Source organism: Peromyscus californicus, unplaced genomic scaffold (genome assembly GCF_007827085.1).
Source record: "Peromyscus californicus insignis strain IS unplaced genomic scaffold, ASM782708v3 Scaffold_5__1_contigs__length_169319896, whole genome shotgun sequence".
NCBI lineage: Eukaryota > Metazoa > Chordata > Mammalia > Rodentia > Cricetidae > Peromyscus > Peromyscus californicus.
The window spans coordinates 10,679,993-10,705,975 of NW_026294573.1; the positions used below are offsets into that span (position 1 = coordinate 10,679,993).

Below are 25,983 nucleotides of genomic sequence, written 5' to 3' on the forward strand. Positions count from 1 at the left end.
GATACAAATACACACTCCTGAGGCACAAGGTCCCTTTCCAGGTTATCTCTGAGGTAGGAAATGGACCCATCTTCAAGTTCCCACACCAGACTCCCCCATAAGGAACAAACAAATTACTCTTAGTGACTCTATAACTACCCTGCAAGTACCTGCTGGGAGACAGGTGCCCAACAAGCACTGTGGGGTTGCAGAGGCCTTTGAGGAGCTCTATCCATCCACTCTTCCATCCACCCATCCACCTGCCCACCCACCCATCCATCCATCCGCTCACCCATCTATCCACTCATCCACCAACCTACGCATTCACCCACCCATCTATCTATCCACCCATCCATCCACCCACCCATCCACCTACCCACCCATTTATTTATCCCTCCACTCACCCATCCATCTACCCACCTATCCATCCACCCACCCACCCATCCACCTACCTACCCATCTACCCATCCATCCATCCATCCATCCATCCATCCATCCATCCATCCACTCACCCATGCACCGTCCCATCCACCCCCCAAAACCCAGATAGATAGATAGATAGATAGATAGATAGATAGATAGATATCTCCACCCGTCCATTCATTCACCCAACAGCAGTTTCCCAACAGAGAAGAAGACCAGATAAGCATTCAGGATGATAGGAAAAATTAGGACAAGAGCCCAGAGCTGGAGTCATCGTGGGGTCAGAGCTGGAGAGGGTACTTGGTGGGAGCTGCAGAACACTCAGGGTTAAGGGCCCCTCCCAGTGTCTGTAGAAGGAGGTCGCCAGACACCACCATGACTTCTGGCTTGTATCAGTTACTTTTATCACTTCTGTGACCTCGCAGTTACCTGGCGGATGCCTATTTATAATAAAGCAGAAGTTGAAGTTTATTAAGGTGAAGACAGTATTCTTCTATTATTGTATTTATGTCTACATTAGGATTTCGCTCTTGTCCAGGATAACTTTTTGTCATTGTTGTTTTGTTTTGTTGTTATTTTTGAGACAGGTCTCTTCATATAGCACTGGCTGGCCTGGAATTTGCTATGTAAGCCAGGCTAGCTTCTAACTCACAGTGATCCATTGGCCTCTACCTCCTGAGTCATTGCTAGCATTAAAAGCATGTGCCACCACACACAGGTAAGATAACCTTAAAACAAATATTTTAGGTGAATGAGAGTTTGGTCTGCGTGTATGTGTACCATATGTGTGCCTGTGCCCTAAGAAGCCAGAAGAGGGCATCAGATCTCCTGAAAATGGAATTACAGGTGGTTGGGAGCTACCATGTGGATGGTGGGTGTTGAACCCAGGTCCTCTGCAAGAGCAGCAAGTGTTCTCCTTTTGCTTGTTTGTTTTGTTTTGATTTTTCAAGACAGGATTTCTCTGTCGCCTTGGCTGTCCAGAACCCACTCTGGTAGCAAGTGTTCTTGACTGCTGAGTGCTGAGCCATCTCTCCAGTCTTGTCCAGGATGGTTCGGAACTGCTTAGCACTTGTTGAATAACAGCCCGGGCTGGTGGTTTTGTGTGTGTGTGTGTGTGTGTGTGTGTGTGTGTGTGTGTGTGTGTGTGTGGTGTGTCTAGTACTCATGTGGAAGTTAGAGGACAAATTTCAGGCTTCTAGGGATCGAACTCAAGTCATCAGTCTTGGCAGCAAGCGTCTTTACCTGCTGAGCCAACTTGACAGTCCTCTTTTTTGTATGTATGGTGTTGTTTGAGATGTTTCGCTTTGTTTTTTTTTGAGACAGCGTGTCACTCTGTAGCTTAGGCTGGCCTAGAATTCATGGCAATCATCATTCTTCATCGTCCCCAAAGCTGGGATTACAAGCTTGCACCCCACAGCCGGTGAAGCGCAGGTTTCACACCCCGCTGACCTGTCCGTGGGCAGGGCTGCTCCATATTGGCCTTTCCTTGGATGAGGAACGGGGAGGGGATCACAAAGAACTGAAGAGGTTAATGCCATGTTGGACAGATGACAAGGAGCTTTGTCCCTCTCCCTCTGGCCCCCCCTTCCCACTGTCACACTTGTTCCCCCAGTAAGCAATCGGTCACTTTAGAAGACATGGGATTAGCTAAAGAATTAGCTCTTAAGGGGACCCATCAAAATGACAGGCTGGCCTCGGTGTCGACACAGAGTCAATGAGAGAATAAATCCCTGGGAAACCAAATAACCTGAACCCATAGTCTCGTTGGGAGCAGGTGGTGGACAAGGACAGATGAAGGACATCCCTTCCTACTTCCCTGGGTCTTAAGCTCTTTTTGTGAAGAAAATCTGTCCAAGTAATTAACAGAAGTAATTAGGGGTCAGATGGTCACAAATGAAAATCACTCAGCACGGTCACGATGCCGAGGCTGTTTGTGCCAGGCAGACGGGGCTGGCCTAATGTGTCCTAGCAGTGTGACCCAGGACCTTGTTGTCCCTGCTTTGAAGGGAAGGGCCCTGGTGAAGTCTGAAATCACATCCCTAATCATCAGTCTGAGCTACAGTAGAGATGGGCAAGTTCTCAGGACAGGGGCACTCACACAGCTCCTAACCTCGCGGCAGTCCTGAGCTCGGTCCTTGGTCTTCTGCAAGGCAAAGAGGGCTTTTCCTTTCACGTGCACAGCACTGGTCTTCTTGGCTGATTCCTCACAGGGTATGGGTAGCTTTCAAATCCTTGAAAAAGAAAGGAAATTTGTTGGTCATCTGCCTGTTCAGTCACATATCGCCCATTCACCCACCTGTCCATTCATCCCATCCACCTACCCACAATCTTCTATCTACAATCTACTCTCCTATTCACCCACTCAGCTATCTAGTCATCATGCATGAGCAGCCTACCAATTTCCCACTCACCCATGTATTCCCCCAGTATCCTCCCGTCTACCTATCCGTCCACCTGGATGGACGTGTACTCACCCATGTATTCGCTCATCCTTTGGTCCTTCCATCCACCTGGCCACATACCTGCTTATCTATTCACCCAACCATGTGACAACCACCCATTTATCTATCCTTTCACCTACTCATCCATCCATATAAAACACCTTCCCATTCACCCACCCACCCATTTTCATGAATCAATGTGCAATCCACCCCTCTACCCATACTTCATCCGTCTACTCACTCACCCACCCATCTATCAGTCCTCCGTCCATTGACTTTACAAATATTTATTAGGATCATGCCAAGTTCAAGGCAGGTCTGCCCTGGGCATGTATAGTGAGAAGAATAATCATGGACTTTATTCCTGCAGTTTATGATACAGTCCAGAAGAACTGCACAAGCAGGTACATCCCAGCTGACAACCATGAGTGCAACCTAGAGAACCAAATAGGTTGCATAAGAGGGGATTAGAGTTCTTCAGAGAAACCAGACATGCACACATACTTACATACACATACATATATATGCACATGCATATGTATATGTATGACGATATATCAAGGGGGTTTCCTAAGGGAAATGACTCACTCAATTATGGATGCTAAGTCCCACCATTTATTATCTAAAAACCGGAGTTCCAGAGAAGCCGATGTCTTCATCCATGTCCAAAGACCTGAAACTCAGGAGCCAACAGTGCGAGTCAAAGGAGTCCGAAGGCTGGAGAACACTATGTTCAAGGGTAGAAGATGAGATCCACAGCTCCAAAAGGCAAAGAATGGACCCATCTTGTCTCTGTCCTTTTGTTTTCTTTGGACCCTCAGCGATGTGCTGGACTTGTCCACACTGCAGGTGGGTGATCATGCACTGACTCTGCCCAGGTACCCATCTTAGACACACCCAGATAGGATACTTTATCAGATACTTGGGTATCCTTTTGCCTGGGCAAGTTGACACCCAAGTGAGTCATCCACAGAGGGTGGCAAGTCAGGGTTTTCCCGGGCTGAGCAGGGCAGGAGAGGCCTCTCTAATATGGTAACATTGAGGTGAGACCTGGATGCTGAGAGGGAACAATGATCTAGGGACAGAGGAGACAGAGCAGACTCAGGCAGAAGCCTCCCACCCACTGCTGGGACAAGTTGGGGCTGTGCAAGGAACCTGAGGAGGTAGAGCGTCGAAGGGTGTGAGTGACTAGAGAGACGAAGGAGGTGGGGCAAGTCTGAGACCCCAGTTGTACAGGACTCTCCTCTGAACTAAACTGCTGCCATCTTCAGGAGTTCTGCTGGACCCAGTCGCAAAAGAAAATCACAGCTGGGCTTTGCTGACTATTGACATTTTCTCACAGAAGGAGCAGGCAGGGAGGGTTCTGGGATGCTCACTTGAGTCTCCATCCACCCTCGAAACCAGTTATATGCTCTGATTCTGTTCTTATTGAACATGACCTCAAGGTCTCGGCAGAGGATGTAGGTGGGGAGGGATGAGGGGCAGAACTCTAGCTACACAACTATGGGGAAGCCATCAGCCCCGCGGGGTGCAGACTTGCAGTGTGGCTGCTTTAAGGCCACCCACGCTCCCACCAGTAACCCCTCATCCATCGCTCTGTAAAGAAGCCTTCTGAACTCTTTGGTTCACCTGGGTGAGCTTTGTACCTCCTACCTCAGTTTATCGTTGGTGGATGTTGTTTACTTATCTCTCAGGGAAGGGAACCTTCCCTTAGAGAAGCATCACAGCTTAAGGACCAGCAGGATGTGCCCTAGACACCAAAGAGGAGACCATTACATTGTTCCTAAATGCAACAAAGCCCTTTCCTGCTCACTCTCCCCAGTTAAAGGCTCACTGATATCTGTGATGTACAAACAGGAATTCAAGCAACACCTAACGACTATCAACTTCACTTGGCCTATTTGGTCTACTCAGCAGAAGTCTACCTGCTTCAAGGGTCAGAGCCAACTAAGGTGCTGAGGTTGCCTTGGAAACCAGATAGATGCTGCTTACTTATGTATCTACCCAGCCCCTGTGAGAAGTCAGCCCCTCTGCATAAGCCCATAAAGCTGGAAGGCAGATGGGAGATTGAGAGTTTTACCAAGGTGTCAAGAGTTGCACCGAGGGTGGAGAAGTATAGCGAGAGACTAGAAGAAACGGAAGGGGAAAGGGAGGTTAGGAAGAGAGAAGGGAAAGTGGGATTCAGCTTGAAGCCACCCAATCAGAAGCGTTCTGGGAGGTGGTGGTTAGTTTCATGTGTCCAGTTGACTGGGCTACAAGGTGCTCAGATATTTGCTTAGTTCTAAGTGTGTCTATTGCAGCCATTTCTGGACAAAATCAACACTTGAAGAGAGTGAATGAACAACACGATGTGAGTATCATCTAACCCGTTCAGGGCCCGAGTAAATCACAAAGGCAGCCGAAGAGAAATTCACTCTCCCTGACTGCTGAACTGGGTCTTCTACTGCCCTGGCCTTGAGCTGCAGCATCAATTCTCCTGTCTCCACCTTGCCAACTGCAGAGCTAGGTGGTACTTCTATGTGAGCCAGTTCATCTCTTGATACGGCTCCTCTTGTACACCATGTTTCTCCGGAGAACCTGATGCATGCAACATCCAGCCACTCTAGAATGCCGCCTATGAGCTACTCTCTGTCCTGGGACTTCATTTATTTCCTTCTTTCTTTACTTTATTTCCTTGTTTGAGTTTTCTACTGCTTCCCAGGGATAGTTTTGTTTCCTTGTATTAAAAAAAAAAAAAGCTACCTTTCTAATGTGATGTGCATATGTGGTCCAGAGCAAACCAGAACCCGGCACTCAGAAATTGCTCAGTAATGATCATGGAAGCAAAAAAATTTTTCTTTCTTTCTTTATTTGTATGTGGTGTGCTAATGTGTACCATGTGTATGTAGGAGCCCCTGGAGGCCAGAAGCGGGTGTTGGATCCCCTAGAACTGGAATTACAGGTGGTTGTGAGGTGTTCTGTGGGTGCTGGGAACCAAAGCAGGGTTCTCTGCAGGAGAAACAAATAATCTGAACTGCTGGGCCATCTCTCCAACCCCTAACTTTTTGTCTTTTTGAGACAGGCTCCCATGAAGCCCAGACTGTCCGTAAACTCCTGACCCTCCTGCCTCTACCTTCCCAGTGCTGGGATTATAAGAGTGACCACCACACCTGGCTTTCATGGTATACATTATAAACAATGCACTAATGGTTCCTTAAAATACCCTGGCAGTTGCTCGTGAGCTTCTGGTCCAGGTCTTGGGCCCCAGCCCCACTCAGTGTTGCCAGGGTAAGTCATCTTGCATTAGCCCACTGGGGCTCATGACATGTTTGCTTCATACTTCCTCACCTCAGAAAACACTGTCTGTCACAGCCTATGTTCCAAAGAAATGTCATGCACACCCTGAGGCCACTTATGCCACCGACGGAGGTTGTTCAGAGGCCAAGTCCCCATGTTAGGTCTTTGGTCATTTGTTTTATTTGTGAGACAGAATCTCATTTGCACTATGTAGCCTGGTCTAGCCTGAAACTTGAGGCAATCCTCCTGCCTTCACCTCCTGAGTGCTGGCTAGGATTACACACATGTGTCAGCATGCCAACTGTTGTGTTTTTTGTTTTGTTTTTGTTTTTTAAGACAGGGTTTCACTATGTACTGTGTGTGCCCACTGGCTGGCCTGGAACTCTCTATGGGGCTTATAGAAAGAACCCTATCTGCTTCCTTAGACTCAGAGTTTTGCCTGTTTCTGCCTCCTGAGTGCTGGAATTAAAGGTATGTGGCATCACATCTATTTTTGTTGTTGTTTTCTTTTGTTTAATGGACGCTTTTTTGGTCCAATGCAACCTGCTTATTGACCTCCTGGTTTCTGGGAGAGTTTCCCAAAACTTCTTCAGCTGACAAATCTAATACCATACCAACACAGAAGATGACTCAGCTATTCTGGAGGGGGACACCCTGCTGGTACTACCGAGGAAAGAATGAGAGGGGAAAGTGGCCATCACAACTTGACACAATGATTGTCTGTCCTCTGCCAGTCATTACCTCTTAGGATAAGGATTGGAGTCCAGGTGACGCTAACAGACCTTTTCCCAGTCTATTTACCAGCAGACTACCAGCACCTTTGACGAAGTCCAAGCTTTTGTTTTTGGTAACACTTCATCTAAATACGGTGTCTCCTTGAGCTGCTATCACCAAAAAAGGAAAAAAAACACAGACATGATGGTTTATAAATAACAAACATTTATTTCTCACAGTTCTGGAGGCTAGAAGTTGGAGGCTGGTGTACCAACACGGCTGAGTTCCTGTGAGAGACCACTTCCCGGTTCACAGATCACTACTCTCTCCTCACTGGCTCCTCACCTGGAGAAGTAGAAGGAGCAGGGAGGTCTTCAGAGTTCTTATTCTAAGGGCACTAATTGCACTCAGAGTAAGTCCATTCTCATGACCGAGTCATATCCAAAGGGCCCTCTTCAAAACACCCTGAAGGAGTGGGTCCCTACAATATCCCCAGGAACTTCTTGTGAACCTCTGACTAGAGTATCTCAGCCCCCCCGCCCAGCTCAGTGTTGCTGGTCCAAGGTCATCTCACATCAACTCACATTCATCATATTGGGTATTGGGCATTAACACAGCAATGTAGGGGAGACATGGACATTGTCTATCGCATGTACATTTGCTTGTTCTTGGTCTAACATCCCAAAGCTGCTGGGACCTTTTAGAGAGGAAAAGAATTCCTGCTTCCATGGAGAATGAGCAGAACTTGAATCTCCACTGAGAACTCTGCTGTCTTTTAGGAGGAAGATGATTCATGGTCCATAGTGCAGCTTGTAATCAGAACGGCACGAACACCTCTGAGGTCAGAAGCTGTGAGCTCTCACTTCAGCTTGGGAAGGTTGTAAAGCTGTAAGCCATGAAGCCTGACTTGATTATCTTCACACACATGAATGCCCAAGCCTGGTAGTTGGGCTCTGCTCAGGAATGAATCTCTCCATCCTTCCTGCATCTCTACTCTGCTGATTCTATGCTCTGGGATCGGCTGTCAGCAGGTGCATCTAGGCAAGCGCCATCCCTTTCACTGCCTGGAGTGATGCGATGCTTCTGTCTTCAGCATCTCTGTCTCCCTTGGAGAGGTACCACTAGCTGGGCGTAGGAGAGCAAAGAGCAGGAGGAGGTGGCTCAGTCATCCTCGTCATCGTCCTCATCATCTGTGTCCTTGTTAGGGGTGCACCTCTGGAAACACTGTACCACAGTGGCCAGGAAGAAGCTGGAGATGATGGCGGCGATGGATACAGCCACCCCCGAGAAGATGATGATGAATAGGTCTGTGAGGGACAGGCTGAACTTACACTCACTAAAACTGGCTTCTGACAGCTCCCGCAGGGCCACCCTCCGGTCCTCCATGGGCAGTGAGCACTGGATGGCATCAAGGCCTGAGGAGAGACAGGTAGAATGAGAGAGGGTTAGGCTGCAGCCCGTGACCTCAGTACCTCACAGGAGGAATCCTCAGAATGCTTCCTTTGGTAACATAACTTCACAGATTCACATCTAGGCTTCGGAACCCAGGCATTCATCTCTGGAGACTTCCTTTTAACTGTGGGTAGATTTGTAAGGTGTACTTTCTCCAGGGAGAAAATGGGAGACATTATTGTGGCAGGAAGCTGAGCAACCATCAATCCTTGCTTACTTTTGGTGTCTTCAAATTCTCAGGAAAGCCTCTCTCGTTCTCTGTTTCAGAGTTTCCAAGCTGCAGAGAGCTTACCCTCAACCCTTTCCCAATATCATCTGAGGGTCAACTCTCTTTCTTCCAGCTTTGTTAATTAGCCCTCGTGTCCAGCAAAGAGCAATTGCACTCATAACCCAGTGTCCCCAAACCACCCTTGGGGTTCTTACTGGTGTGCCTCTTCTTCTCCAGCTCAGAAACAGAAAATGGAGCAAGATTATTTGAGCTTCCTCCCTCCCTCCCTCCCTCAGACCTGGCCCATCCCTTCCACGTAAACAGCTACCCCACCCATGCATTCCTCCATGGGAACAGTTGCCTAGCAACCATATTACACTCTCTCCTCTCCCTAAATCGATGTAGCTGCTTTAGAGACCCAATGATTCAGATGACCCAGAGCTCTTTGGGTTTTTTGTTTATTCGTTTTGTTTTAGGCAGGGTCTCACTATGTAGCCCTGGATGGCCTAGAAATCACTATGTAAATCAGACTGTATTCAAACTCACAGAGATCCACCTGCCTCTGCCTCCCAAGTTCTGGGATTAAAAGCATGTTTATAATATAATTACTGATACATTAATATATAAATTAATGGAATTGGCCGGGCGGTGGTGGCGCACGCCTTTAATCCTAGCACTTGGGAGGCAGAGGCAGGTGGATCTTTGTGAGTTCGAGGCCAGCCTGGTCTACAGAGTGAGATCCAGGACAGACACCAAAACTACAAGGAGAAACTCTGTCTCAAAAAACCAAAAAATAAAAAATAAAATAAAATAAAATAAATTAATGGAATTGACTTGCTATTCCTATATATACATATACTATACATTGATTCTGTCCACCCCACTGCCTCTAGTCACAGTGTGTGTGCGTGTGTGTGTGTGTGTGTGTGTGTGTGTGTGTTTACATGTGGTACCCTTGGAGGCCAGAGGCATTGGGTCATCTAGCACTGCTTGACATAGATTCTGGGAACAGAACTCAGGTCCTCTGAAAGAGTAAGCACTATGTGCTTTTAACTGCTGAGGCATCTCTCCAGCTCCTATTTGGTTAATTTTTGAGGCAGAGGTTCATTATATATTTGAGGTGGATCGGGAACTCACTATGTAAGCGCTGGCCTCAGCCTCCCAAGTGCTGGAATTACAGGAATGAGACACCGTGTCTGTCTTCACAATGGACTTTTTTACTCTTTTCTTTCTTTTACCCTCCCTCTTTCCCTCCCTCTCTGCTCTCTGTCCTTTCTTCCCTTTCACCTTTCATCTCTCTCTCTCTCTCTCTCTCTCTCTCTCTCTCTCTCTCTCTCTCTCTCCCTGTGCTGAGGATAGAAGAAGCCAGGCCCTTGCTCATCGCAGGCAAGCACAGTACCTTTGAGCTACATCACCCCAAGCCCTTGACTGTTTCTTAAGGAGCTAGAACTTGAGGGTTGGGATGTAGCTCAGTAGCAGAGCGCTTGCCTAATGTCACAGAGCACTGGTTTCTAGCCCAGTATGGCATGGTGCATGCCTATACTATTAAAACTTGCAGGAAGATTGGGCAGGCATGAGCTGCATGGAATCTTGTCTGAAAACAAAAACAAGGTAAAACATGCAACTGAAGAGAGAGCTCAGTGGTTAAGAGTACTTGCTGCTCTTCCAGAGGAATAAGTTAGGTTCCCAGCATGAGTGCCAGATAGCTCCCAACTGCTTGTAATTCCAGCTCCAGGGTATCTGATGCCCACTTCTGACCTCTTCATGCACACACACACACACACACACACACACACACACACACACTTGAAGATTAAAAAAATTAAGCATTCTTTAAAAAATAAATAAATAAAACTTCTCCCTACTTATTCAGAGCATTTGAAAAGCATTTGGGCCAATTAGAAAAGCTTCAAGATGTCCATAATGGGGCTTTTTTGCAGACATCTATTTCTTCAGTGCTAAAATCAGTCAGCTTGCCTCCTCTTGATAGCTATCCACTAGCCAAAGATACCCTGAAAACAAGAAAAAAGAGTCCTACCTGGGGCATGAACATGGGCTCTAACAGCCACGGGCAACATGCAGCCCTCAGGCTTGTAGCAGGTCACAGTTCAGCTAGTCAGTAGCTCAGCCATGCACACGCATTGCAAGCACCCCCGAGTCCATTCTCCTTCCAAGGCTGTGGCTCCTCGAGTCAATTCTGATTTCCACACTGCTCTTTGTGCCTGGAGATTAGCCTTGGCATTTTTACAAAGCGACGTTTTTAGAAAATGTCATTTCACATTTCTCTGTGGCTGGAAGAAAAGGGCTTATTTGGGAAAACACCATACGACCCACCAGGAGTGGAGGCTGGGTCTGCACTCAGCTGTGATAAGACACCCTGACTTAATGGCTTTCCCAAGCTCACAGAGGCCAGAAAAACAAGAGGAGCTGGACAAAGACAGTCGGCTGGATGGACAGGGCCAGACAGAAGAGGGTGGAGATCTGTCCCTGGAGCCAACTGCAACAGCACTTGTGACTGGTGCAGGGCTCCACTGTTGGGGTCTGTGACTTTGGGGTTTTCTCCTCTTTAACAGTATTCTACCATAGACTGGGTTTCTCAACCTGGGACTGTTTTGCTTTGGGTTTTATTGCTGTTGCTGGACAGTTCTATATATGTATATAACGCACTTAGTAGTTTTCACACACATACCCTTCCCGCTCTCATTCCCCCATCCAGAACCTTTCTTCTCAGCAAGAGCCCCACCTAGTTCCATGTCTTCATCTGTGTGTGTGGTTCATTGAGTTAATTAGGGCTGTGGTTGATGATTGATTGACTGATTGATTGATTGATTTAAAGTCATGGTGTGTGTGTGTGTGTGTGTGTGTGTGTGTGTGTGTGAGAGAGAGAGAGAGAGAGAGAGAGAGAGAGAGAGAGGGAGAGATCACTTGGAACTGGAGTTAGAGGCAGTTCTGATGTAGGTGCTGGGAATTGAACTCTGGTCTCCTGGAAGAGCAATACACTCTCTTAGCCACTGAACTGTCTGTCTTTTGTGCACCTTGGGCTTTGTTTTTGAGACAGAGTCTCGTGCAGCCCAGACTAGGCTTGAACACACGTGTAGCCAAGAATGACCTTGAACTTCTAATTCGCCCGCTTCCACCTCTGGAAGCGAGAGGACTGCAGACATGTTCCACCATACACAGTTTATTTGGTGCAGAGGACTGAACTCAAAGGTTCCTGTATGCTAGGCAAGCGCTCTGCCATCTGAGCTGCATCCTAACCCCCAACCCCAGGACTGTTGGCCTGTGGGATAGGACTCTTGTCCTTGGCTTGAGCCATGGGCTTTCGGACATTTACCATCCCATCGTCTTTACAGAAGATGCCAGCAGCACCCCAGCCAGTGGGGCAATTCAAAGTGTGTTTGTATTCTCAGTACTTGGGAAGTGGAGCCATGAGGATCAGAAGCTCGAGACCAAGCTCAGCTGTATACTGAGTGCTATATGAAATCCTGTCTCAAGCAAGTAAACAAACAGAAGAGTATCTCATGTAAGTGTCTTAGCAACCATTTAAACATAGTAAGTACATAAAATGTCTTTTCTTTCTTTTTTTTAGATTTTTATTTATTTTTATTCTTTGTGTTTTGCCTGCATGTAAATCTGTGTACCATGTATGTGCCATGCCTACGGAGGCCATAAGAGGGCATCAAATCTCCTGGAACTGGATCGATGGGTGGTTGTGAGCTAACACATGGGTGCTGGGAACAAGACCCAGGTCTTCTGCAAGGGCAGCCAGTGTTCTTAACCTCTAAACCATCTCTCCAGCTTCACCTAGTATGGTTTCTAAAACACTAACCAAAAACAGCTTGGGGAGGAAAGGGTTTCAAGTTTCAAGATTTGGCTTTCAAGTTACAGTCCATCATCAGAGAAGCCAGGCCAGGAACTCAGGGCAGGCACATAAAGGCAGCAACTGAAGCAGAGGCCACGGAGGGATGCTGCTTACTGGCTTGCTTCCCATGGCTTGCTCAGTCTGCTTTCTCATACAGCCTAGGGGTGGCACTGCCCAGAGTAGGCTGGGCCCTCCCCCATCAATCATCAACCAAGAAAAAGCCCTAAAGGCATGCTCACATCTGAGGGAGGCACTTTCTAAATTGAGGTTTCTTTTTCTCCGATGACTCTAGCTTGTGTCAAGTTGACATGCACTTAACCAGGACATCTTGCTGTTAGATGTGCCACTGTCCCTTGGAGAGCCCACACTTGGTTATATCTTATTTTCCATGACTCTTTGAGCACATGCTCTCAGGTGTGTCTTGTCTGTCCTTCTGAGTCCCCTTCTCTTCTAACGCCCACACTTGAACCTATATTAAAATATCTTTAATAACATCTCCAACCAGCTTCATAAACTGGCCAGTCCTGAGATTCTTTTCTGTGTTGAGTGAGAAATCCTGGTTTTGCCTAACTGGGGATCTCTAAAAGCCTGGGAGAACTTCTGCCAGTATCTGAGAGTAACAATGGGGGACTGTGTCTCCTGTGCCCCAGCTGACAATTGCACAGGTCGTGGACCTGCATTATTTCCTTATAGCTGCCTCAGTAACTACCCGCAAACAGGTTCACCCAAGCTAATTGCAGTTGGTGATGGTGGCTCACACCTCGGTACTCAGGAAGCTGAGGTGGGAGAACCAAAAGTTAGAGGCTAGCCTGAACTACATAGAGAGATCATGTCTCAGAACAGAATTTAAGAAACCAAAACGTGGGCTGGAGAGATGGCTCAGCGGTTAAGAGCACTGGCTGTTCTTCCAGAGGTCCTGAGTTCAATTCCCAGCAACCACATGGTGGCTCACAACCATCCGTAATGAGATCTGGTGCCCTCTTCTGGCCTGCAGGCATACATGCAGGCAGAGTACTGTATACATAATAAATAAATTTAAAAAAAAAAATAAAATAAAAAAAAAAAAAAAAAAATTAAAAAAAAAAAAAAAAAAAAAAAAAAAAAAAAAAAAAAAGAAACCAAAACGTCTGCGGGTATAGCTCAGAACAGAACTCATCCTGCCTGGCATGTGCAAGGTCTGTGTCCAGTCCTCAGGACCACACACATAACAAACCAAAAAGGTTTAATCCAGAGCAGAGTAGAGCGTCAGACATCATGACGCATGCCTGTAATCACAACACTCTGGAGGCTGAGGTGAGGCAGGAAAGTTCAAGACTGAGGCTAGCCTGAGCTACAAAACATAAGAACTTGTCTACACACACACACACACACACACACACACACACACACACACACACACTCACACAGAGAGACAGAGACAGAGACAGACACACACAGAGAGACACACTGAGAGAGATGCTCTCACAGCTTGTCTTTCCAGGATCTTCTGCTCTATGTTGCAGTCATTCAGATGTCTCTCAGCCTCTCTTCTATGACAATTGTCATTGGAGTGAGGCAATCCCCCTTCCCTCTTCAACCAAGGATGGCCTCATCTCTAGATTCTTAAGGCTAATTATAGCTGCAAAGTCTCTTTCTAAACAAAGTCACCATGACAGGAGAGTCTGGCTCTCTCCTAGCCATAACCTTTGAAGCCCATAATTCAGTCCCCTACCAGCAGCATCTATGTACCAGTCCCCACTTCCCTCGTCTCCACCCTCAATCTCCCCCACGATTTTCTGAGGGCAATCACCTCTTACCGCTGAGTGTGCTGTGGCACAACTTCCTTGAAATTGTGCGGGGCTGCGGAGATAAGATAGCAAGCATGAGGACCCGAGTTCAAACCCCAGAGTCCACTTTTAAAAAGCCAGGTGTGGTGGCATGTGTCAGGAACCCCAGCCTTACTTCCAGTGGGCAGCTAATGTGACGCCCTCACTCCTGCCTTGTAGTGGCTCTTCCTTCTGCTCGTTCATCACACCAGCCATCTCAATCTTGTGCTGGCCTACTTCTCTCTTGGGGTGGCTGTCTCGCTCCTGTGAGTGGCTGGGGTCCTCCTCCCAGCCGCACCCCCAGGCTCCATCCCCTTGAATGACGACTTCTCCCCACAGCTGACACCTGAGTGGTGAGGGTGACAAACTGCCATCCTAGAAATAGACAGTGACACAGCAGATGGCGGATTGAGATTAATCTCTCAAGCCTGGCCAGGCCCCTGGCCAAGGAACAGGCCGGGCCCAGACCTCTCGAGGGACCTTTCTCCAGCTCTGGCCTCCCGAGAGCTTCTCAAGGCGATTGGCCACAGGCTTTCCTAAGCACTTCTGTTGGTAAAGATAGGTTTCTGCTTTCCTAATTCCGCTTATTAGGCAAAGCCTGCAGACACCCTGAGACACCAGCAATAGACGAACAGAAGGGAGATGCAAGCACTCATAAATACAGGTTGCACCATGGTTTAGACCCTTCTCAGTCCTCTTCCAGGTGTAAACATTCTCAAATCTGTCTGGTAGAAATATCTCCAGCACCACGTTTGGTGACCGTTTTGGGAACATCTTTCCATTCACCAAATACCATGCTTAGATGTTTGTCTCACTGTCTCCCAGGCTGGCATCAAAGTCCTGGCATCAAGAGATCCTCCCACTTCAGCCTCTCGAATCTTGGGACTATAGAATAAAATACACGTTGGAAGCTACAGAGCTGGCTGAATGGTTAAATGAGCTTGCTCTGCAAGCGTGACGAGCCAAGTTCCAATCTCCAGAGTCTATATTTTTTTTTCAGAAGGTAGGTGAGGCTGTTTATGAACTTGTAATCCCAGCACCAACATTTTTTTTTAAGGCAGGCATGGCCACATGCACCCTGGTAAAACCAGTGCCATAGGAGACAGAGACGAGTGGCTAGGGCTTGCTGGCTGCCAGGCCAGCCCTAGGTTCTGTGAGAGACCCTGTCTAAAGGAAATAGGTAGAGCATGACGTCAGATGCACTCTGGCCTCTGAATGTATGTTTTAGCAAGGGTGCATTCACTGCGAGCATATAACACACACACACACACACACACACACACACACACACACGGATCACACTAAAAGACACACAAAAATACACATTTAATGGCTGCAGAGAATTTTATGGTAGAGGAGTCATGATCCTCTTACTCTTTTCCCAGATGCTTCCAGGATTGTTTTTTCTCCTATTTTTTTTTTTTTTCGAGACAGGATTTCTCTGTGTAGCTTTGCGCCTTTCCTGGAACTCACTTTGTAGCCCAGACTGGCCTCGAACTCACGGAGATCCACCTGCCCCCCCCCCCCCCCGACTCCTCAGTGCTGGGATTAAAGGTGTGTGCCACCACCGCCCGGCTAAAATTTTTATTACATTTTATTTTCTGTATTTCGGGCGGAGGGTGTGTGAAACAATACACCTGTGGAGGTCAGAGGACAATAAGCAGGGGTCAGTTCTCTCCTTCCACCATGGAGGTCCCACAAACTCAGGTCACCAGGCACGGCAGCAATTATCCTTACCAGCTGAGCCATCTCTTCAGCTCTGGCTAGTCACATATTCATCGTCATCAACCTGACAGACTGTAGAAAAGAATGTCACCAATAGAGTTTGTATCACTCTGGTCACCAGTTGAGCGGCATACCGTATTGTGCAATCAGGAGCCGAGACCTATGACCTCGCTCTTGTCAGTCTTCAGGAAGTGTCAGAGGCCTTAGTGACAAGGTAGACTTTGGGGAAGGGGTTTGGTAGAGCCAGTCCATCCCACTCACCCCTCACCTGCAGCTACAACTCTCGGCTGTCCTCCCACACCTTGGAGGAAGGGAGGAAGCTTGCTCTCCCACAAAGCTATCCTACAAATTTACCTCTTCTGCTTGCCTCTCACTGGGCTAAAGGGGGTACACTCTGTGCCGGTAAAACCCCTTCTCTGCCTTCCTCACAGAACTTTTAAGTCAAAAAACAAAACAAAACAACGATGACAACGACGACGAAGAAGAAGAAGAGGAAGAAGAAGAAAACACTCGGGAAATTGCAGTTTGGGACCTTTCACATCCACAGCCAGGCTTTCAGCAGCTCTGTCTCCTCATGCAGCACACAGTGGAAGGATAGATGTGTGAGAAGACACCTTCTATGCCTGAACTTCCCTCCTTCCCCAGCTGCCCCTTATATGATAGATGAAGGGTCTCGGGAAATCAGACAACTTGCTTAAAACCACTGTGATGGCTAATCTTGAGGGCAGGCACTACAACTGAAGAATTGCCTCTATCAGATCGGTCACGTGTGGGCATCTGTGTAGGGGCACTTTCTTGATTGTTAATTGATGTGAGAGCACTCAGCCTACTGTGCTCAGTACTGTCCCTAGGCTGGTGGGCCTGGAAACAAGCCAGTAAGTAGTGGTCCTCCATGGTTCCTGTACCAGGTCCTGTTCTACTTGGGTTAGTACTCTGAATGCCTTCACCATAGTTCCAACTCTTCCTGCCCTCTGCCTTTGACCTGTAAGATGCAACCATCCCTTCCTCCCCAAGGTGGTTTCATGGTGTTTATCATGAAAGAAAGCTAAATAGGACAGTCACCTAGACTCTGGCCTGGACCCCAAGTCTCCCGACACCCTGTTTAGCGTCTTTCCAGGCACCTCTTCTCTGCCACCCTGGACGTCTGGAGAAGGTGTGTGTGCTGTGGCCTCAGCTGGAGCTATTGCATGCCACAGAGGAATGCTGCATAAGGAGGTGTGCAAGGAGCCCTGTGAGGCTTGCTCCTGCTCTGGGGTGCCGAGGAACATGGGCTCTAATTTCCTATAGTGCTAACTTTTGTTTTCTATTGCCACTTTCATTAAATATCCACCATCACACAGGGGAAACGTTCCCAATCATCCTCCCTGTCTCGGCCAGCAGACACTCCGTCTGATTAAATAATAAGCTGATTTCATGGAGAGAAGGATGTATGCGCAGCATCGGGTCAAGGGCTCATCCTGGAGCGTCCTGGCACCATGCAGCCAGAGCTCCTATACCTCTCAAACAGGAATTGTCCCCATTACATGCCCACTCTGTGACAGCCCCTGGTCACCCTCATGCCTCTTCCTCTTCGGTAAATTTCATCACCCGTCCCCCCACAAATGTGGCTAACTGCACGGGACTTGTCTTAGTTAGGGCTGCTGTTGCTGTGACGAAACACTATAACCAAAAGCAACTTGGGGAGGAAAGGGGTTTATTTTATTCGTGGTTCCATACAAGAGTTCATCTTCAAAAGCACTGTGGTCAGGAACTCAAGCAGGGCAGGAAACTGGAAGCAGGAGCCACTGCAGAAGCCATGGAGGAGTTCTGCTTACAGGCTTGCTCCCCATGGCTCGCTCAGCCTGCTTTCTTATAGCACCCAGGACCACCAGCCCAGGGATGGCCCCACCCACAATGGGCTGGGCCCCCCCCCCATTGATTCATTAATAAGAAAATGTCTTATAGCCTATACCTTGATCTTATGGAGGCATTTTCTCAATCAATATTCCCTCCTTTCAGATGACTATAACTTGTGTGTCAAGTTGATATAATACTAGCCAGCACAGGATTTATGGTTTTGTGCCTAACATTTCCTTTTCTGTGTGGGTGTTTGTTTTGGTTTTTTGAGACGGGTCTCACTACGTAGCCCTGGCTGTCCTGGCACTCATTATGTAGAACAGGCTGGCCTTGATCTCATAGAGTTACATTCATCTCTGTCTCCTGGGTGCTGGGATTAAAGTTGTGCACCATAATGCCATCTAAAAAAAATTTTTTTTAACATAGAACTTTAATCGTAAAAGGATTCTCGTTGCTTATTTTTTATTTTACGTGTATGAGTTTTTGCCTACATGTATGCAAGTGCATCATGAGTGTGCAATGCACTTGGGGGCCAGAAGAAGGCACTGCATCCACTGGAACTGCATATGGTTGTGAGCTGGGAACTAGACTCAGGTCCTCTGCAAGAGCAGCCGGTGCTCTTCGCCGCTGAGCCATCTCTCAAGCTTCTGGGGAGTTTTGCTTGTTTGTTTTGTTTTATTTTTGTTGTTTGTTTGCTTTGGGGGGGTTGTCTTTAATTTTTATTATCATCATGTAATATGTATCTGCTCCCCCACTCCTCTCTGATAACTGAAGCTTGTTACTTTTATAATCAGGAAAAGAAAACTGCTTTTATTTTATTTTTAGAAAAAAAAAAAAGAGAGTCACCTTGGAGCTGTCTAAGAGAAAGTACTGTGTGACTTTCAGGCAAGCTTTAGCTTTTTTTTTTTTCATCTAGATGACAGTAATCTCCATTCATTTGCCCAAGGCAAGCCCGTTTGACATCAGAAAATTGAGGCAGTTTCTGGGGCTCAGGATGGACTCCCTCCCCCACTGGCCCTGAGTTGAGCCAGGTAGCAAATTGGGTTAAGTGATATGGTCCAGGGGCTGAATAAGCACCCTGTCTGCCATGGCACCCTCTCATAGAAGGACTCGCCCACAGAGGTACCCACTGGGGTTCCCAGCCCTGGAGATCCAGGACACTCCAGGCAGATCTGCTGGGTCTTCTCTAAGAGACTTTCCTGGTGGAGACCAGGGTTAGGCAGAGCCAAGGCACTTCTGCGTAGTTCTGCCATATCGATCCTCCTGCCTGCCCTCACCTTACATCTCCAAGTGTCAAGGTCAATGGACTCAAGCATCTCCTTCCTGGTACTGGGGGCTGTGACCACTGAGAACATATGACATGACCACGGCTAGAAAGGGAAGGCACAAGAAGAGGCCTGGCCAAATCAGCCTCCGTGATGAGACCCCTTGGCACCTTTCCCAATGTCTGCTCTCTCAGGCCTCGTGGAGACTGTACCACCTGCTCCCTGCCCCTCCAAAGCCAGGCATACAGTCCTACGTCTGCCAGCTTCTATCTCTCAATCCCAGCGACCATCTCCCACCATGGCTCCAGGACCAAGGCTAGGGACCGCATAGGAACAGGCTTCCTGTGATGGCATCCAGGCTGCTGGGCACATGTGCACACAGTGCGTGCACACCCTTATGAAAAGATTTGCACAGCCAGGTATAGTGGTATCCAAAGAGGCAGAGACAAATGGATCTCTGTGAGTTCAAGGCATGCCTGGTCCACATAACAAGTTCCAAGCTAGCCAGAGTTACATTATGAGACCTTGTCACAAAACCAAATAAATAGAAATAAATAAAAAGAAAAGAAAGGAAGGAAAAGAAAACATATGAATGCACTTTTTTTAACCCACAGATTTTTATTTGAAGATAGCCTTCCAGGCCTGATGCCTATATTCTTGATTGCAGAAAAAAATTCTTAGGCCTAGAGACAGTAGGCAATTTAGGCAGCATCACTATGCTGAATAGTTTTTATGTCAACTTGACACAAGCTAAAGTCATCTGAGAGGAGGGAACCTCAATTGAGAAAATGCCTCCATAAGATCAGGCTGTAGACAAGCCTATAGGGCATGTTCTTACTTAGTGACTGACGTGGGAGGCCCAGCTCACTGTGGGTGGTGCCATCCCTGGGCTGGTGGTCCTGGGTTCTATAAGAAAGCAGGCTGAGCAAGCCATGGGGAACAAGCCAGTGAGCAGCACTCTCCACAGGCTCTGCATTGGCTTCTGCCTCCAGGTTCCTGCCTTGACTTCCTTTGAAGATGAACAGTGATGTGGAAATGTAAGCGAAATCTTGCCTCCCCAAGTTGCTTTTGGTCATGATGTTTCATCACTGCAGTAGTAACCTAACTAAGACCATCACTCAGCTGCAAAGTACAGAGCCAGGGAGCCAAGGATTCCCCAGAAGGAGTTGTCAGGTTTCTGTGCTCAGGAAAGCCCCAGATGGGACTCATACAGCACCGATCGTGGGCTTCTTCCCTGGTGCTTGTTCAAGACCTAGGGACCTAGGGATCCACAGAAGGCTCCTGGGTGCTCTCAGATTATGCTGTCCACCTGCCAGGCCTATATGAAGGAAGCTCTGGTAAAGTGAAGCTGTAAAGAGCACAGCATCTTTAATAAAGTGTCATCACCAGATTCTTCCTGGTCTCCTGACACCCCCCCACCTCCATCTCTCTCTACCCAAAGTCTCTCTGGCTTCTGGGTCTGGGGTACTTTCTATTTAAAGAGATATATCAGCTCTGTGCCCTGGCCACCCACTGTTCCTCACTATCTGGGAGTCCAGAATCTCATGGTGAACCACCAGAGCAGGTACAGAACCTAGGACTGGAAGGAAGAAGGAGCCTGATATCACCCAGGAACTGAGGACTGAGGGGGAAGGACAGTGTCCCTTCCCATGGCTTTCAGAAGAATGGAGCATGGGGTGGGACACCCCAGAGTTCCAGGTTGTCTCAGCCACTAACTGTTCAGCCCCATGCCAGCCACTCCACATGGTACGGCTTTTGTTTCTTGGTGGGAAATTTGTTGGAGAAGGTGTCCACCAGGCAGAGACATTAAGTGAAAAGAGACGTAGAAATGACAAAGAAGTTTATAACTATAGACAGCATGGTAGGGATGCCAGAGAGCTGGGAATGGAAATGAACGCTGGCATCCTAGAACTCGGGGGACTGAGGCAGGAGAATCACGAGTTCCAGGCCAGCCTAGGCTGCTCAGCAAGACCCTATTGCAAAAACAAACAAATCAAACATGGGAAATGGCAAGGTGGCTCTGTGGGTAAAGGCGCTTGTCACCAAGCTTGATAACCTAAGTTCTACTCTTGTGATCCACATAGTGGAAAGAGAGAACAGACTCTGAAAAGCTGTCCATTGACCTCCACATTTACACTTATACATACATGTCACCACATATATGCCATATCCATATATCATATATATATATATGATATAATACATCAAATTAAATGAAAACAAAAATATAGGATGCCCAATTAGGCCTGGATTTCATATAAAAGGCAAACAACATTTCATATAAATACTAAATTGCCGTATTACATTAAATAGGTATGGCATATTTGTTCCTCATGTCTTTAAGAATAACATACTTATATTAAGAAGCAATTTATCATTTATCTGAAATTCAACACTAATTCAGCACCCTAGAATGTCTGCTTGGCCTTTTTTTCACTAGTTTGTTTTGCTTTCTGTTACCTGGCCACTGGAGGTGCTGGCATCCCTCTCCCTCTCCCTCCAGCAGAGCAGTTTCTTCTCTGGCCTCAGGCCCAATGGAAGAGCCTGTCCTGCCCCTCCCTGCCCCCTCCTCTCCTGGGAATTAGCTTTGGGGCTGAATACTCCCCATCCCTGTGTGGTCACAGGGGAGGCTCACCTGGCAGAGAGCATGTTTGCTACTGGCTGAGGCAGTCAAGGTCACAAGGAGAAAGCTCTGTTCTGGCCTGACGAGGAGGGTGCACAGACACAGAGAGCAACCCCAGAGGCAGCTGCACAGGCCTGGGGGAGAGGCAGAGCTTGTTCTTAGAAAGCCTCGAGCTTGTACCCCGTGCAGCCTGATTTTCATTGGCAGAAAGTTGGTGGTCAGTATGGCTAGGGAGGTGGGAGCCAGGAGGAAGCGTCTTCAGTCAAAGCCACACTTTGTATGAGTGTGGCTTCTCTGCACATGTGCCTTCTCCACAGTGGGGGCAGTCTGGACAACGCCACCACTTAAAAAGTCATGCAGTTCCTATTGCTACTGTTCTAAATCTCCCAGGAACCTCACCTCGAGGGTACTGTATCATCATTTACAGATGAGGTAAGTGTGTTACAGAAAAGCCACGCAGGACTGGAGATGTCACTCAGTAGTAGAGCATTTGACACTGCAAACACACACACACACACACACACACACACACACACACACACACACACACACACACACATTCAGTGCCCCAGCTGGGCTTTAGATATTTGGCCTTGGCCTTCATGAAAGACATATACTGGGAAGGAGTGGGGGAGGGGGACAGAGGGAGGCTACATAATGTATACTACGGAGGAATAAACCCTAGCATTCTACGGCATAGGCAGGCTATATTATTTAATTATTTATTATTGTGTGTGTGTGTGTGTGTGTGTGTGTGTGTGTGTGTGGTGTGCATGTATAACCAGGTACAGATGCACATGTGAAATGTGCATATGGATGGAGGACAGAGGTCACGTGTCTTCCTCAGTTGCTCTTCACCTTATTTTTAAGTGTCCTTTTAAAATGTGTTTTTATTTTTAATTATGTCTATGCATGTCTGCTGTAGGGATGCTGTGTGTGCCACAGGAGTGCAGTCCCCTGGGAAGCAAGAAGACCTTGTTGGATCCCCTGGAGGTGGGAATTACATCCTGGGTTCTGGGAACTGAACTCTGATCCTCTGGAAGAGCAGTAAGATCTCTTAACCATTGAGCCATCTCTCTGGCCTCCCTCCACCATTATTTTTAAAGAGAGTGCCTCTCACTGAGCCTGGAGGTCCCTGATACAGCTAGATTGGCTGGCCAATGAGCTCTGGGATCCATTTGTCTTCACCCATCCCACCCTAGCCCTGGGATTACAGATACACACTATCATGTCTGACTTTTACATGTGTGCCTCATGCTTGTGTGGCAGCCCTTTATAAACGGAGCCATCTCTAGTCCCCATATCAACATATTTATATTGTATTAAGGCCAGAAGGAGCTTGCAAGAGGCCAGACCAAAGAAATGACCAATGGTTAATGGGATAGAAATGGAAAATTTCTCTTATTTGATAGCTATACATCACATACATGTATTAAATTATCACATTATGTGCCCCAATAATATACACAATTACCATGTGCCAAGTAAAGTTTGAGGAACTGTCAAGTATGATACAGGAGGGTATGGAAATTAACCCCTCTTGAGTATCCACGGCACACTGGGCATCACTGTGCCCTTCATCAAGCACATGGCTTTTAAGCCTCCCAGCAGGCAGGAGGACAATGTCCATATTTGGAATTCAAAAGCAGGGAAACTGAGGCTTGGGGAGGTCAGGGGCTCATCTCAAATCGTAAGACTGAATCCAGATCAGGACTTGTGTCTTACACTCAGTTCTCAGCCTGAACCAGTTCCTTCACCCTCCCAGCTTCTGGTTCACTTTGGGGACACTGTTCTGGCCACACTCTGTAGGCAGCTGCCCTTGGCTCTGTGCCCCAGGAGGTGTCGTCCAGCTGTCCCTCCTCTCCTGGCTGGATGAGACTAGTCTCCCTCTCTGCCCTCCCTCTCCCCAGGATCCTTACACTGTCTTCTGTTCAGTGCCTGTCCATTCTCTTCCAGCCCCATGTGTCCACCTGCTGTCCATTTTCTCCCATGGATGATGGATGTTGGAAGAGTAACAGCTCCCCTTGCTTTAGGGTTACACCCTCATTACTGTGTTTTGATTTTGACAACACATGAAGAAGGGAACCCTCAAAAACCTTAAGTGACCTACTCAGAGTCCCCGGGACCTTAAAGCAAAACTCAAACCCCGGACTTCAGACTCTGTGGAGGTCTCAGAGGTCAACCCAAGCAGTCAAGAGACAATGATGCCAAGGCACAAGAACATTCAAAGTCCACTCAAGGTCCCAGCTACCCAAGGCAACACTGAAAACAGAACCCAACCTCCTGCCCCCAACTGGAAGACAATGGGAGCCCCCTGGTAGACACACAAGTGGGTAATTGACAAGCAGTCCACTAAGATGGGGCAATCAGAGACAAGGTGACCCTCTCCCCAGTGAGGGCTTTGACAGGACGTTCCTGTCATTCAGAATATCCTGGCAGATCTAGGGAGCCAGGCAGGAGAAGGCATCATTCAAACCTGGGGGAGTCTGCAGCTCACAGGCCAGATCTTTTAAGAACTGTTCACAAATAGAGCTATTAGGGAGAGAAAGTGTCCACTTGTCACACGAGCGACAGCAGGGCTCAGGGTGTGTGCCTGTGACCCTGTGGGTCATATGAACAAGTAAACACAGGAATTCCAAGAAACACCAAGAAACAGTGTTCCTGAGTTGTCAATGGGAAGAATAAAGGTAAGTTCACAGCTATGCCACCCTTTATAACGTGTGCTATACAGGACTGCAACCAACTTCACCAAAGCTTTAGAGGCTCTCAGGAGGTCAATTTGGGCCAATGCTCACAGGCTCATGAGTAGAAAGGTGAACTCTACCCAAGGTAAGGATATTACCTGTCCTGGCATGCACCCCAATGAATGCCGGGCTCCCTGACTTCCCAGCTCTGCCTTTACTTCTTTTGTGCTGTGTTCCCAGAGCCCTTGTGTTCCCATCAGCCATTTGGGTGTGTGGGGGCCATCAGGAGGGGCAGCAGGAAAGCAGGGGAGGTGCCCACCCGAAAGGTTTCTATCCCACATTTGCACATCTAGGCTGCCTTTGTCTTCACCAGGGATTCTCTTCACCGGAGGTGGGCTGAAGAGTCAAGGGGATCTGAGAACAGCTGGACCAGTTTGGAATCTGTGGCAGCTAGACTACATTCAGGACTGGCCAGCTCCTCTCCATCTCTGGGTTCTGGGAAAGGTATGGTGTCCCACACAGCACTGGGTTTTCCCACTAGAAGGGACCAGTACATTCCTCACACCCACCTGTCCTAGGGCCCAAAAGCTCCCAAAGTGGATGTGGACCACAGTGATGGAGAAAAGGCGGGTCCTAAATCCGGGTAGGAGGTGAAGAAAAAAGGGAGAAACTTGGGAGAGTTCCGGATGTGATCTTTGGCATTTTCTTTGCCAACATATCCGGGAGACTTTCAGGCAGCTGATCTTGTGTAGTTACATCCACAGGGATTCTCATTCAGGGGGCTTGCTTCTGAGTCCCCAAAGCGAGGCCCCAACATCCAGACTGGACTGGACTCTCCCAGCTCCTTCCCTACACCACCCAGCCCTGGCTTTCAGCCACCCTCTGGCTCACCTTTGGGCAGTTTGGATGCGTTCTCTTGAATCCATGAGAAGAGGTGGGCGAAGTCACAGTCGCATAGCCAGGGGTTCCCATCCAGGCGCACAGTGCGCAGCGCGGGCAGCGCATCCAAAGCTGCCACGTTGAGGCTGCGCAGGTTGTTGTCGTTGAGTTCCAGCACCTGCAGCGACTCCAGGCTCTCAAAGGCGGCTTCGTGCACACCGGCCAGGTGGTTGTTGGCCAGACTCAGCTTGACCAGCCTCCCCGCCGAGCGGAAGGCGCCGGCGCCCAGCTGGGTGAGGTTGTTGTAGCTCAGGTCCAGGAAGGCCAGCTTGGCGGAGCCGCTGAACGTGCCCTCCTCCAGCGAGCGCAGCGAGTTATTCCTGAAATCCAGATAGACCAGGTCTCCGTGGAAGATGAAGAAGTCCTCGGGGATCTGCTGGATTCGGTTGCCGGCCACTAGCAGCTTGCGCACGTCCAGGGGGAAGGGATCGGGCACGCTGGGCAGCCCGCGATCACGGCAGTCCACGGTGTGGGGATCGGTGCAGGCACAGCCCGCGGGGCACGCGCGTCCCGGCCCGAGCAGCATCAAGAGGCTACCGAGCCCCAGCGCCGCAGCGGCACCGGTGGGGCGGCGGGAGACAGCGCAGAGACTCATGGCCCCGGGGACTCTGGCGGACACGGCTCTTGGGGCGAAGCAGGCGCAGCGGGGGCCTGGCTGCGGGGCGCCGGGAGCCCTAGGGCAGCGGCGCGGGGCGGGGAGACTGCTCCCGGGCGCGCGGGAGCGATGAGAGTGTGGCGGGGACAGAGCGAC

At 48.5% G+C, this 25,983-nt stretch overlaps 1 protein-coding gene across 2 annotated transcripts; it reads right to left on the bottom strand.

Annotated features, from left to right (window-relative positions):
- Positions 1-549: 549 nt before the first annotated feature.
- Positions 550-25,983, bottom strand: Lrrc38 (leucine rich repeat containing 38). Of its 2 annotated transcripts, XM_052718123.1 has the most exons (3): positions 25,185-25,983; positions 8,165-8,248; positions 550-2,633 (listed from the first exon to the last, which is right to left on the bottom strand). In XM_052718123.1, coding segments are annotated over exons 1-3 (729 nt in total). In that variant the 5' UTR covers positions 25,828-25,983; the 3' UTR covers positions 550-2,631. The 2 variants fall into 2 exon arrangements, with proteins under 2 accessions (XP_052574083.1, XP_052574082.1); XM_052718122.1 differs by lacking the exon at positions 550-2,633 and having other exon boundaries at positions 7,048-8,248.

Bases quoted from the DNA above. Each gene is read 5' to 3' on its own strand.
- Lrrc38 (XM_052718122.1), bottom strand. From the start codon at position 25,827: ATGAGTCTCTGCGCTGTCTCCCGCCGCCCCACCGGTGCCGCTGCGGCG. The intron at 8,249-25,184 runs GTGAGCCAGAGG...GTCTCTCCTCAG, and splicing joins CGCATCCAAACTGCCCAAAG to GCCTTGATGCCATCCAGTGC.